Source organism: Lygodium microphyllum, chromosome 2, assembly GCF_053477565.2.
Source record: "Lygodium microphyllum isolate KBCC chromosome 2, Lygodium_microphyllum_v1.1.10, whole genome shotgun sequence".
In the NCBI taxonomy this organism is placed as follows: domain Eukaryota; kingdom Viridiplantae; phylum Streptophyta; class Polypodiopsida; order Schizaeales; family Lygodiaceae; genus Lygodium; species Lygodium microphyllum.
This window is the reverse complement of record NC_141136.1, coordinates 113,455,192-113,466,350: the sequence shown is the minus strand read 5'-3', so window position 1 is coordinate 113,466,350 and position 11,159 is coordinate 113,455,192. Positions and strand designations below refer to the sequence as shown.

The 11,159-nt window shown below is 43.4% G+C and overlaps 1 protein-coding gene across 1 annotated transcript; it reads right to left on the bottom strand.

Annotated features, from left to right (window-relative positions):
* Positions 1-206: 206 nt before the first annotated feature.
* LOC148040200 (uncharacterized) lies at positions 207-3,687 on the bottom strand. Its single transcript, XM_087697541.1, has one exon. The coding sequence runs from the start codon at positions 3,380-3,382 to the stop codon at positions 668-670; it is 2,715 nt and encodes a 904-aa protein (XP_087553667.1). The 5' UTR covers positions 3,383-3,687; the 3' UTR covers positions 207-667.
* Positions 3,688-11,159: the final 7,472 nt, after the last annotated feature.

The following is an 11,159-nucleotide window of genomic DNA, read 5'->3' as shown; positions in this document are numbered from 1 at the left end:
TGAAAAGGAGCTATGCACGTTGCAAAAGTAAGGTTCTATGCAAACGAGAAAAAGAAGCGCTAAGCCTTCTATATCACAAATGATAAAGTGCCAAGTCACCTAGTCAACACACAAGCAACACCACAAAAATTGTGTGAATGACCTAGTCATTGGTCAACACACGAGCAACACCAAACAACATAAAAAATGCCCAACGCAAGAAAAGGTTAAAGTTAAATGACTGTATTATAGTGAAAAGGAGAGGGTGAGAGGGAGAGGAACTTCCTTGTCTTGTAGGGACATATGTACACTCAAGTATTGAAACGTGTGGGCCGTTGGGTTCTAAGACAAGAGCCTTTTTGCTGGGGGTGGTGCACTTGAAGGGTGTGAAAGGTACGACTCCTAAGACTATGAAGTATGATAGATCATAGAAGCATAAAGGTTAGGATAAGGTGAAGGAAGGGGTGTGAAAGGTGCGACTCCTAAGACTATGAAGTATGATAGATCATAGAAGCATAAAGGGTTGGATAAGGTGAAAGGAGTGGGCATAGGAGTGAGGGATTGTAGGAGACTTGTGAGTCGTGACGCGCAAGGCTTCCAAGAGGTAGAAAGCAAAGGTTTATCACACTAAGGTACGTGGGGCCGGGGAGGGAAGGGCGCGCTCAAATAGGAAGGCGGGGACACCCGGTCAGGCGCGGGCGGGCTTCCAGGTGCAGAGGGCTTCGACGATGCGGCCCTTCCAGCCGAGGAGCATCCAGCGGTTGGAGTCGTCGTGGACGCCGAAGTCCTTGTGGTAGAAGGACTTGACCAGGGCCCGGGAGCGCGACAGGACGGCGGGGTCCAGGCCCATCTGCTCGAACCCGGCCCGCTGGATGCGCGCCTGCCACTGCTTGTAGGTCTCGGGCCGCTCCACGCGCTCGGGCCCCTCGCACGCCACCACGTTCAGGATGTCGCGCCCCATCATGTTCTGCTCCATCATCAGCCGTTCCGAGTTGTCCGCCTCCACCAGCGTGTCCACCATGTCGAACTTGCAAGAGTAGTAGTACAGCGCCTCCCGGAAGCGCGACACGAAGAAGGGCGCGTTGTAGCCCGCGTTTAAAACAGACGTCACCACCAGGTCCGGGTTCAGGCCCCGCATGATGCCCAGGACCCTCTTCCGCGGGCACGCCGCCACCACCGTCTCATCCAGCAGGTGGCGCAGTCGGTTGATGCAGTTGATGACCACCACCTCCCCCTGGCGGATCCGCATTTCCTCCGCCTCGACCTCCTCCCAGCCCTTCGCCACGGCCGTGTATTCAAACGGCACGTGGTATGTCTTGGCGTACTCCGCCAGCCTCCGCCCCGTCTCCTCCACCCTCGACGCCGGATCCGCCCCCGGCTGCGGGAATTCGATCCCCGTTATGTGGAGAAACGGCGGGCCCCCCTTCCGCTCCGCCAGCGCGCTGATGAGACTCGGCCACTGGATGCCGTAGAGGATGCCGTAGTCCACTATGTGCAGGCGCGCCGCCCCCTCCGCCGCCCGCAGGATGCTGTGGTTCGCGAAGTAGTGCGCGATCTTGCCGTAGGGGCACACCTGGAAGCCCATGTTGAAGGCCTTGAGATAGCGCGCCGCCGATGGGCGGTTCTCGGACATGGCCGTGTAGATGCGCGCGCCCGTGCCCGCGAGGCGTGCCAAGAGCGCCTCCGAGAAGTAGTGCGCCAGGCGCTGCACGCCGCTGCCGCGCGCCGACGCGTAGCGCCGGATCTCCGCCAGTAGGTCCTGCGCCTTGCGCACCTGCATGCTCGCCACCGCCTGCGCGCAGCTCACCAGCAGCCCACGCAGGTCCACTGAGTAGGGCTCCACCTCCGCCGCCGGTGCGCCGCCGCCGCCGCCGCCCTTCGGCCTCCCCTTCCCGGCTTTCTTCACGCTCGGCCTCAGCTCCCCCGGCGTCTCCCACTCCCCATACAGCTTGGCGTCCTCCTCCGCCTTCAGGTTCTCGTTCTTCACGAATGACAGGTAGCCCTCCTCCCTCATGCTGCCGCTGCCGCCATTGACACTCTCGGTCAAATGCGCGTACTGCAGCACCGCTTCGTGTGACCCCGCGGACCCCAGAGACCTCGCGTATTCGTCCTTCACAAACTGCTCCATTTCCTGCGCCAGCTGAAATTCGCCTGGCGGAGATACTGACCTCAGACCAGCGATATTTCTACCATTTCTGCGTACAGGATCCTGCCATGGATACCTCGGCGCTTCTCGTGGCGCCGCACCATCTTGCAAACCAACTTTACCATATTCTGAGGTCGGCAGTTGGATGTTACCATTCACTTGAATGTTACCATTTGAGATCGGCACTTGAATGCTACCATTCACGCGAATGTTACCATTCGATGGAATGCTACCATTCGATTGAATGTTACCATTCAAGCTTGCGATTCCTACATAATCACTACCGATCCCATTGTTGCTTGCAAACGTACTTACAGTACTGCCTGGGTGCACAATCTGTGCATCCGATGTGCTCAAACGAGCCACATCTACGGTGCTATCTGCATAATACAGACCATTCGTTGGCAGGGGACCAGCATCATACCCATTACCGGCGTAATAAAAACCATTCCTTGACAGGGCAGCAGGATAATATCCATTGCCTGCAACATCAAAGGGTGCCACTCCCTCTCTAAGAGGCACAGCGAGGGCGCCTGGAAACTGTCCATTGGGGAAACTGCTGTCAGCTAGCTCAGCTTTTAGTACTGGCAGCTGCAGGTTAGAGGGTGCAGCTGGCTGCACATCTTTCACATCCTGTTGCAGACGAAGAGCATATTCAGAGGCGCCCTCTTGAAGAGGAAGAGCAGATTCAGAAGCGGACTCGAGCGATGGCGTCGAAGGAAGGCCTGATACAAGCACTTGCTCTATCCAGCCGTAATCTTCCCCTGTCAAATTACTCCTGTTCTTCTGATCCTTGTGATCGCCTTGATGATGCTCTAGATCACCATCCGAGCCGGGGGAGCTCTGATCGTTCCCGCACCATCCATCATTGACAGAAACAAGGTCGGAATCCGACCATAAGATGTCGTAGAAGCCGTTGACGATGGCCTTGTATCTGAGGCAGTCATGTGCCATGCAGGCCTGATCCTCCATGTGCTCATCCATGAGCATGCCATTGATGTAGTCGAGCACAGGGTCCATGATCACATCTTCATCGAAGGGGGAGATTGTACCTGTATATTGCGAAAAGGAAGAAGAAGAAGAAGACAAATCAGAATTGAAGGAAGAGATGCTGGAATTAGGGCCGTCTGAGGAGCCCTGAGGCGAGACGGAATCAAACAGGGCTGAGACATCAGGAGAAGGGTAGTTAGAACGAGAGTGGGAGGGAAGCCAGGCTTGCTGCAGCAGCTGCACAGCGAGGCCGGAGCTGGTCTCCATGGATGTCGATCGAGCGAGGGAGTAAAAGCAGGGTATAATCCGCGCATATGGCAATCGGCTGGCTTCCCTGATGAGGTCTGAGGTGAAGAAGCTATAAGGGGGGGGAGAGAGAGAAAGAAAGAGAGGAGCTGTGCACCTCTAGATTGCAAGGCTGCGGGCTATGGGGGCTTTATAAAGGGCTGTGCTTCCGTCTCCCCCAAGAAACGCTCCTTGTGTAGACTTATTCCATGTGAAATACGTTCGAGTTTCTCAATGAGGTCGAATTCGGAGACAGATCCAGACCACCTGAGACATCAGTCTCACACCCCCCACCCACCTGTCGCCCTGCAGAACGCTTTCCTTTCACAGAAAATGTGGCTTCCTCCTGCCTTCTCGTGTCGCTTCCGGCCATGCTCGTGCTCGCTGGTGAATAAGACTTTTTCCGAATTTCTTTGACCGACGAAAGGTGACCACTGACAACTCACAAGGGCACCTCCACGCGCAGATCAACAATTCCACCCAGCTCGTGGCCCGTGGGGTTCACCAAATGTTCTCGGTTGGATTGCTCATGAGAAGGATTTTCACAAGTTAAACTAGTTTTTCTATCTATAGTTTCGGCCAATCTTCTCTATTGAAGCAAAATATTTCTGAAGAGGTATTTTGCCTTCTCAAAAAGAGTTGTCCTTCAAAGTCCTCAAAGTTGGATTTCTAGATGATAGAACAAGAAAGAGTATTTCGATAGCAGCTACCTCGGGTGCCACTTGGGGTAGCAGTACAAGCAAGCAAACACTTGATTGGTTCTACCAAAATCTTGAGAAGGAGACACAAGAATGTGCCAAATAGGAGGCCTCCTACACATGGACGTTAATGGCATTAAAGACTATCTTGCTAGCATCATTAGTTTATGTGGCATCCACAAGAGTCTCCTCCAAGTATCATTTGTCTATATGGCATCCACAATAGTCTTCTTTGAGACCGCACGTAGGAATGTAAAAGGACGGAGACCTTATTCCATAAGTCTTTATGGAGGATTGAAGGCGCAAGCAATCACAAGCCATCCTCTAGGAAACAATAACCACTATGAAAGAAAGTGGTGGACACAAAATTAAGGATTCCAAGGCAAAATAATTGGATAGACTTGTAGTATCCCTAGTCTAAAGGAAAAATGATAGATAACCATATATGGAGATTCTTAAGGGATGGCTAAAAGAAACTAGGGTTAAGTAATACATTGACTAGGAGCGTGCCCTTCTTTATAGGCCCCTCAAGATCATAGTTTGAGTTGGCATTTGCAATGGTTACAGGGTGCAAAAATGCACTAGATAAAACCAAGTTGGTGGATCCAGTGGATAGAAGAGGTGACACATTGCTCTTATGGTGTAATAAACCAATGCCACGGATGAAGGGGGATTAAGGGGGGAGTTCTTTTTGCATTTATAAATCATGTAAACATTGAAAATATGAAAGTTGCATTAAGAATAATTCTTCTTTTTGTATTTATAAATCATGTAAACGTTGGAAAGAATAAAGTTGCATTAAGAATAATTCTTTTTGCATTTACAAATCATGTAAAGTTGGAAAGATGAAAATTGCACTACTAATAATTCTTTTTACATTTATAAATCATGTAAACATTTGAAAGATGAAATTTGTATTAAGAATAATTCTTTTTGTATTTATAAACTATGTAAATGTTAGAAAAGGTGAAAGTTGCATCAGTAATATTTTTTTTGTATTTTTAAATTATGCAAGTATTAAAAAATATGAAAGTTACATTAAGAATAATTCTTTAATATTTATAATTATGTAAGCATTAGGATAAGTGAAGTTGCTTTTTTTTCTTTGGTTTTCGCAAATTATGTAAATGTAAGGGAAGGTGAAAATTGTATCAAAGATATTTCTCTTTGTGCTTACAGAATTCTTAAATATCAAGAAATATTACCTCAGAACTTCTAAGCTTAAGAAAAAATGATTTATCTTGGTATTAAAGTGAATTAGGATTAAAAATATATATTATCAATATTATTGATTAGGAGAAAAGGGAGAAAAAAATTCCACTATAAATTCCAAGATCCAATAATTTTTCACAATTCTAGATAACGTCTAGATTCTTAGTGAGGTCAAGCAACCAAATCCTTGACATGCTACAAACAAAATATCATAAACAAAGACCAAGGATAGCTAAGGAAAAGACATGAAGAAGGAAGGCTAATCGAAGTTTAAAAAGGGGATCTAGAAAAATCAAATCTGAAGGGAAATTAGGAAAAACTGAAGAGTTTAATGTAATCAAAAGGAAAAGACGATATGTTGGTGAAGAAGCTGAAGAAACAGTGCATGCTTTTTTGCAAGTTCTTCGAGTTTTTGTGCAAAATGAAGAGAAGATGACTTCATAAGGAATTCATCTTGAAGTAGTTAAAGAAATAATTGCAACAATTGAAGCCAAAGATAAAGAAAGCATGAATGCAAAAATTAAAGAAGTGAAAGCTGAAAATGTAATGGTTGGCTGGTCCAAACCAGTTGGGCAGTCCACCTCTCAAAAAGAAGGTCGTCTATAGCACATGCATGAGGTGGAAGGGGCTCGATTCATTCCAAGCAGTCACTACTCCCGTATGCATTGGGCAAGAGCAACAACGGAGATAGTCGTCAAAATTGAAGAAAAAGAAACACCATGTATTGCACTCTTAGACCATGGCTCGGAGATAAACGTCATGGCAGGGAGTCTCTATGAAAGTGGCGGATGGCCCATAGATGTTGACCAGGTTGGCGAATGAGAGCTGCAAACAACTCTTCTAAAGAGTTATATGCTGCATGTCAGTCCCTTTCCAAGGGGGAAATAGATTGCCACCTCTCGAAGAGTTTTTGGACTAACCCCAGTTACAAGAGGTCACTCCATAGGAAATCCTTAGGCAAGAGAAGTTGAGGATGCTACGGGGACTTTGTAAAATTGACCCCTTAAATCAACTAGAACCCTTGACTCCATATCATTCTAGGGGAATAGAGTGAGACTTTACATGTAGAGGGGTTGATGTATTCATACTCCCCCTCATTTCACACTCTCCTTGAACTAAGTGTGATGTGAGTCGGCTTTGCTTCAAGCAAGCACAAGTAGTTGCTCAAAGATTGATACTAGTTAAGACACTAGTTAACTCCAAATAGGAGATCTTAAATTACTTAAAAACCAAATTTTAGGTCGATTCCTGTGGGAACAACTAGGACCTTCTGTTACAAAGTGGGCTCAAGAGAGTCTAACTAACAAACCTCATATTATTTGGAAGAGTATCGAGCGGTATCATCTAGAAAAAAATCATCTCGATGGACCAATAAATCAGGCCATTGTGAGGATATCTCAAGCGGGCACGTCACATGTGGTATGAGAGTAGAATAAAAACTAATGTATAGGAAGATTTGTTTGTAACGTTGTTCTAGAAACATTCGATGCAAGAATGATTCGCCTCTAACAAATCAATGGATTCTCTTTCAGAATAATGAAGATTGGCAAAAATTCTTGATATTCCAACGAATGTTTACCTCGGTGATGCATTCCCATGACTTTGATTGGTGAGATCAGTTCATGAGAATCTTGGAGCATATGTATAATCCTTCACCACCATATCAAGAGTATTGATGGACACGAAGTAGGTCTATTGCTTCATCAATGCCGATTGAATTGCCTACCTTTTAAACAACCTTAAGAGAATCAAGTAAGTGGAGGACCTTAAATTGGTCAAATTGTTCATCTTTGAAGAATCACGCCTAAGCCCCAATCTCAACATAGGTAGAGAACAAGTTCACTAGAACCATTATCTCTATGATCAAGTGCTTCAAATTCTCCCGACCAAGCATGTTGCCATTTTAGGGTACTTGTGCTACTATAATGATTATAAAGATGGTTTCCTAGATCTTTCCCAAAAATACAAAATCCTAAAAATATTTGATGAACCCCCAACCTACAAAACCATTGATGTATCTGAATTTCACAATTAGAATTGTTGTAACCCAAAACTATCCCTAGCTTGATTTCAACTATCTACTTGATGAAATAAAGAAATTTGGTTAACCTTGCTGCAAATCGTGAATAATAAGAGTCTCAAATTTTTACAAGATTATGTACTCCATACTAACTCTATGTTATAAATTTAAAATTTGTGGATTCAAGTGTTGAAAAAGACCTTAAAGAGAGGCGAGTAGTGTACCTTCCATATCTATGCTTACCCCAATTGAAGTACAATAGAAGAAATTTCTTCTAAAGCAAATCAAATAACCCAATTTTTATGTAAAAGGAAAAGATATAGAGTCTAGGGCTAGGATTTGGATTCAATTTATGGAGGAGGATTACTTCACTGCTACAAGAATTGCTCCTCTAAATTAGGCAATGATAGCTAAATTGAAGTTGACAGGCAAAGCTTGACTTTGGTGGAAGAAATGGTACAAAGACCAAGGAGTTGTGGAAACAACCATTACTTGGGATAAATTGAAAGAAGTTCTATGTGGGTGTGATACCGCCCACCAAGCCTATTGTGCGTTGAAAATGAATGAATTTTTTAGCTTGATGCAATTTGGATTAACCTTGGAGGTCTATTATTGTACATTTGTGTCCCTTCTAAAGTATGCTCCACCCATGAATATCACCGAGCAAGTGTTAAAGTTTTGTCACAGGGGATGAACCCTCCCTCTTGGATACTCATCTCAAGGCAATGCGTCCATCTGACTTGCAAGATACACATTAATTCGAGCAAGGCCCATTATACATGGACTCCAATCAATATCCAAGGGTGGTAGATTTTCAAGACAAAGTTCTCCATACAAAGGACCACGAGGATATGTTAAGAGGATCTAAGGACAATACAAGACCGGCGAAGGAAGAAGGCCAAGACAAGTGCAATTGAAAACTTCTTATTTATAGTCAGCAAACAAGGAGTTACCAAGATATTTCCATTGCAACAAACTCGGCCACTTCAAAAGACAATGTCCGAAGTTAGGGCAACCAATCCGCCAAGGACAATTTTGTGGCCAAAATGGAGTAATTTCAACCACCAAAGGGAAAGTTGCTGCAGTAACCTTCAGAGGAAGGAAGAAAGAAATGGACAAAGGTGAAGATTCCACTTTAGAAGCCGCTATGAAAAGAGCAATGGTACATGCTACTCTCAATAAGAAGAGCCCTAATTGTCAATTCTCAATAATCCAAATGCCAGCAACCTACCAAGGTCAAACTTTTAAAAATTTAACTGATTGTGGAAGCACCCACTCATTTATCTTACTAAAGTGTGCAAGGAGGCTAAGAGTAAACACTAAACCTGCATCTAAATTATTAGTGAATTTGGCAAATAAAAAAGAGATAATTTTGCTCAATAGACTAGGAGCGTGGATTTTAACTTAGGAGAGGCAACCTTTCCAACATGGAGTTCTGAGTCATGAATTTAGGAGCTTATGAGTGCTTCTTAGGAATGGATTGGCTAGTCCCCAATGATAATCATATTCATTGCGAAAAAGGTCAAATCACGTTCTTGGATAAAAAAGGAGAGTTAATAAGCATAGAAAATGAAGTTGAAAATCCTAGAATTCAACCAACAAAAGCTTCTCGAATCATGAAAAGGTTGAGAAAAGGACTACCTATCTACCTAATCAAACTTAATAAGATTGCGTAAGGAAAGGAAGCTAATGAAGAACCATCCTAGCTAAATGAATATGCAGATGTATTCCTCAAAGAGCTGACAAAAATTCCTCCACCTAGAGAAGTTGATCATGAAATCAAGCTAACATCAGGAGTTGCACTAGTAGCAAAACGACCCTATCATATGTCCATTCCAAAAGTCATTGAGTTGAAAGAACAACTCAAGCAACTATTGGATCAAATATTGAGTAATTCACCATGGGGAGCATGGATGATGTTTCAAAAGAAGAAGGATAGAATCCTCTGTCTCCTGCATCGACTATCATGGGATAAACCAAGTGACGATCAAGAACAAATATCCAATCCCAAGGATAGATGAACTACTTGACCATCTTCAAGGTGCTAAGATCTTCTCAAAGATTGATCTATGATTGGACTCTTATCAAATAAGGATAAAAGAATATGAATTGCAACTCCAAGTTTTCCTTGAAACAATGAGAACACACAAGCTATATGCCGAGAAGAAAAAATATCTTAGGTCTCTGACAAAGGAATTGTTGTAGACCCTGCTAAGGTTAAAGATGTACAAGAATGGGCACCCCAATGATAGTTAAAGGAAGTTTGAAGTTTTCTAGGCTTGACCCAATGGTAAAGGATTTTTATCAAGGACTATGTCTTGATTGCTACATCCTTGATTGACTTACTCAAAAAGCAAACTGCCATTGTATGGATTCCCATTGAGCAGTCTAGCTTTGAGAAGCTTAAACAGAGTTTGACCATAGTTCTTATCCTAAAACTACCCAACTTGAACCAAGAATTTGAAGTTATTACTTATGCAACCTCTCTTGCATTACGTTGTGTGCTCATGCAAGAAGGCCATTCATTAGCCTACTCTTGTAGAAAGCTAAAGATTCATGAGAAGAACTATGCTACCCATGATCTGGAGCTATTTGCTATAATTCATACTCTCAAACTATGGAGACACTATTTTCTTGGTAGCAAGTTTATCTTAGTCATCAATCATAAAAGTTTCAAATGGATCTTTACTCGATCCGATCTAAACAGGAGAAAATGATAATGGATTGAAGTCTTGTAGGAGTATGACTTTGAGATCAAGTACAGGCTAGGTAGGGAGAATTTGCAGATGCCCTAAGCCACAAAGCATTTCTTAGTGCCCTTACATCAGAAGAACCCTCCAAGGTAAGGTCTCTAATAGCAATGATATCAATGCCTAATACCCCTGTCATAGAATGACTAAGGAAGAAGCAAGTAAGGATCCAAGATACCGACAAATGATAAAAGAAGTCCTATCCAAAGAGATTGACCCTAAGTCTAAATTTAAGTATTTGAAATTCTCTACAAAAGGAGGACTTATCTACTTCAAAAACGAGACTATGAATTTTAAGAAGTCACGGCCTCAAGAAGAACATACTTTTGGAAGCCCACGATTCTCCTTTCTTAGGAGACTTCGGCTATGCAAAGACTCCCAACATAGTATGGAGAAGCTTTCATTGGAAAAAGCTCAAAGGATGTGTGCTTAAAATGAGCATATGCAATATAGCCAAACACTTTCAACTGTGACACATCAGGCTTCTTTCCTGTAAAGCATTCTTCGGGAGTTATTCCATGACCTGCAGTTGTGGGAGTTTTGTTCATAATATAGACAATAGTATGAATATCTTCAAACCAAAAATGTTTTGGCATATTCTTGTCAGCCACCATCAATGCACATACAACTTTTGCAATATGCCTATTTTTTCTTTTTGCAACCCCATTTGTTGTGGGGTATACTTGTATAAGTAAATTGCCTCTTTATCCCATGAGACCTCAAGAAGCCACTAAAATCATTAGAGAGGTACTCTCCACCTCCATTTGATCTCATTGCTTAGCTTTCAAGTCTATTTCTGTTTCAACAACAGCCTTGAAAGTTTTGAAGTGCTTAAATACATCACTCTTTTCTTTCATGAAATATACCCACACTTTCCTTGAATAAGTATCAATAAATGTGACAAAGTATTTGCTTTCACCAAGAGACACATTCTATGTAGACCCCCAAACATCTGTATGCACAACATCAAGTATATTTTTGCTCACATCTCTGTCATGCAAAAAAGGTTGTCTTGCTTGCTTTAATACCAAATTGACATGCTTCAAAAACTTTGTGAAATTTTACACAACTCTAAAAGT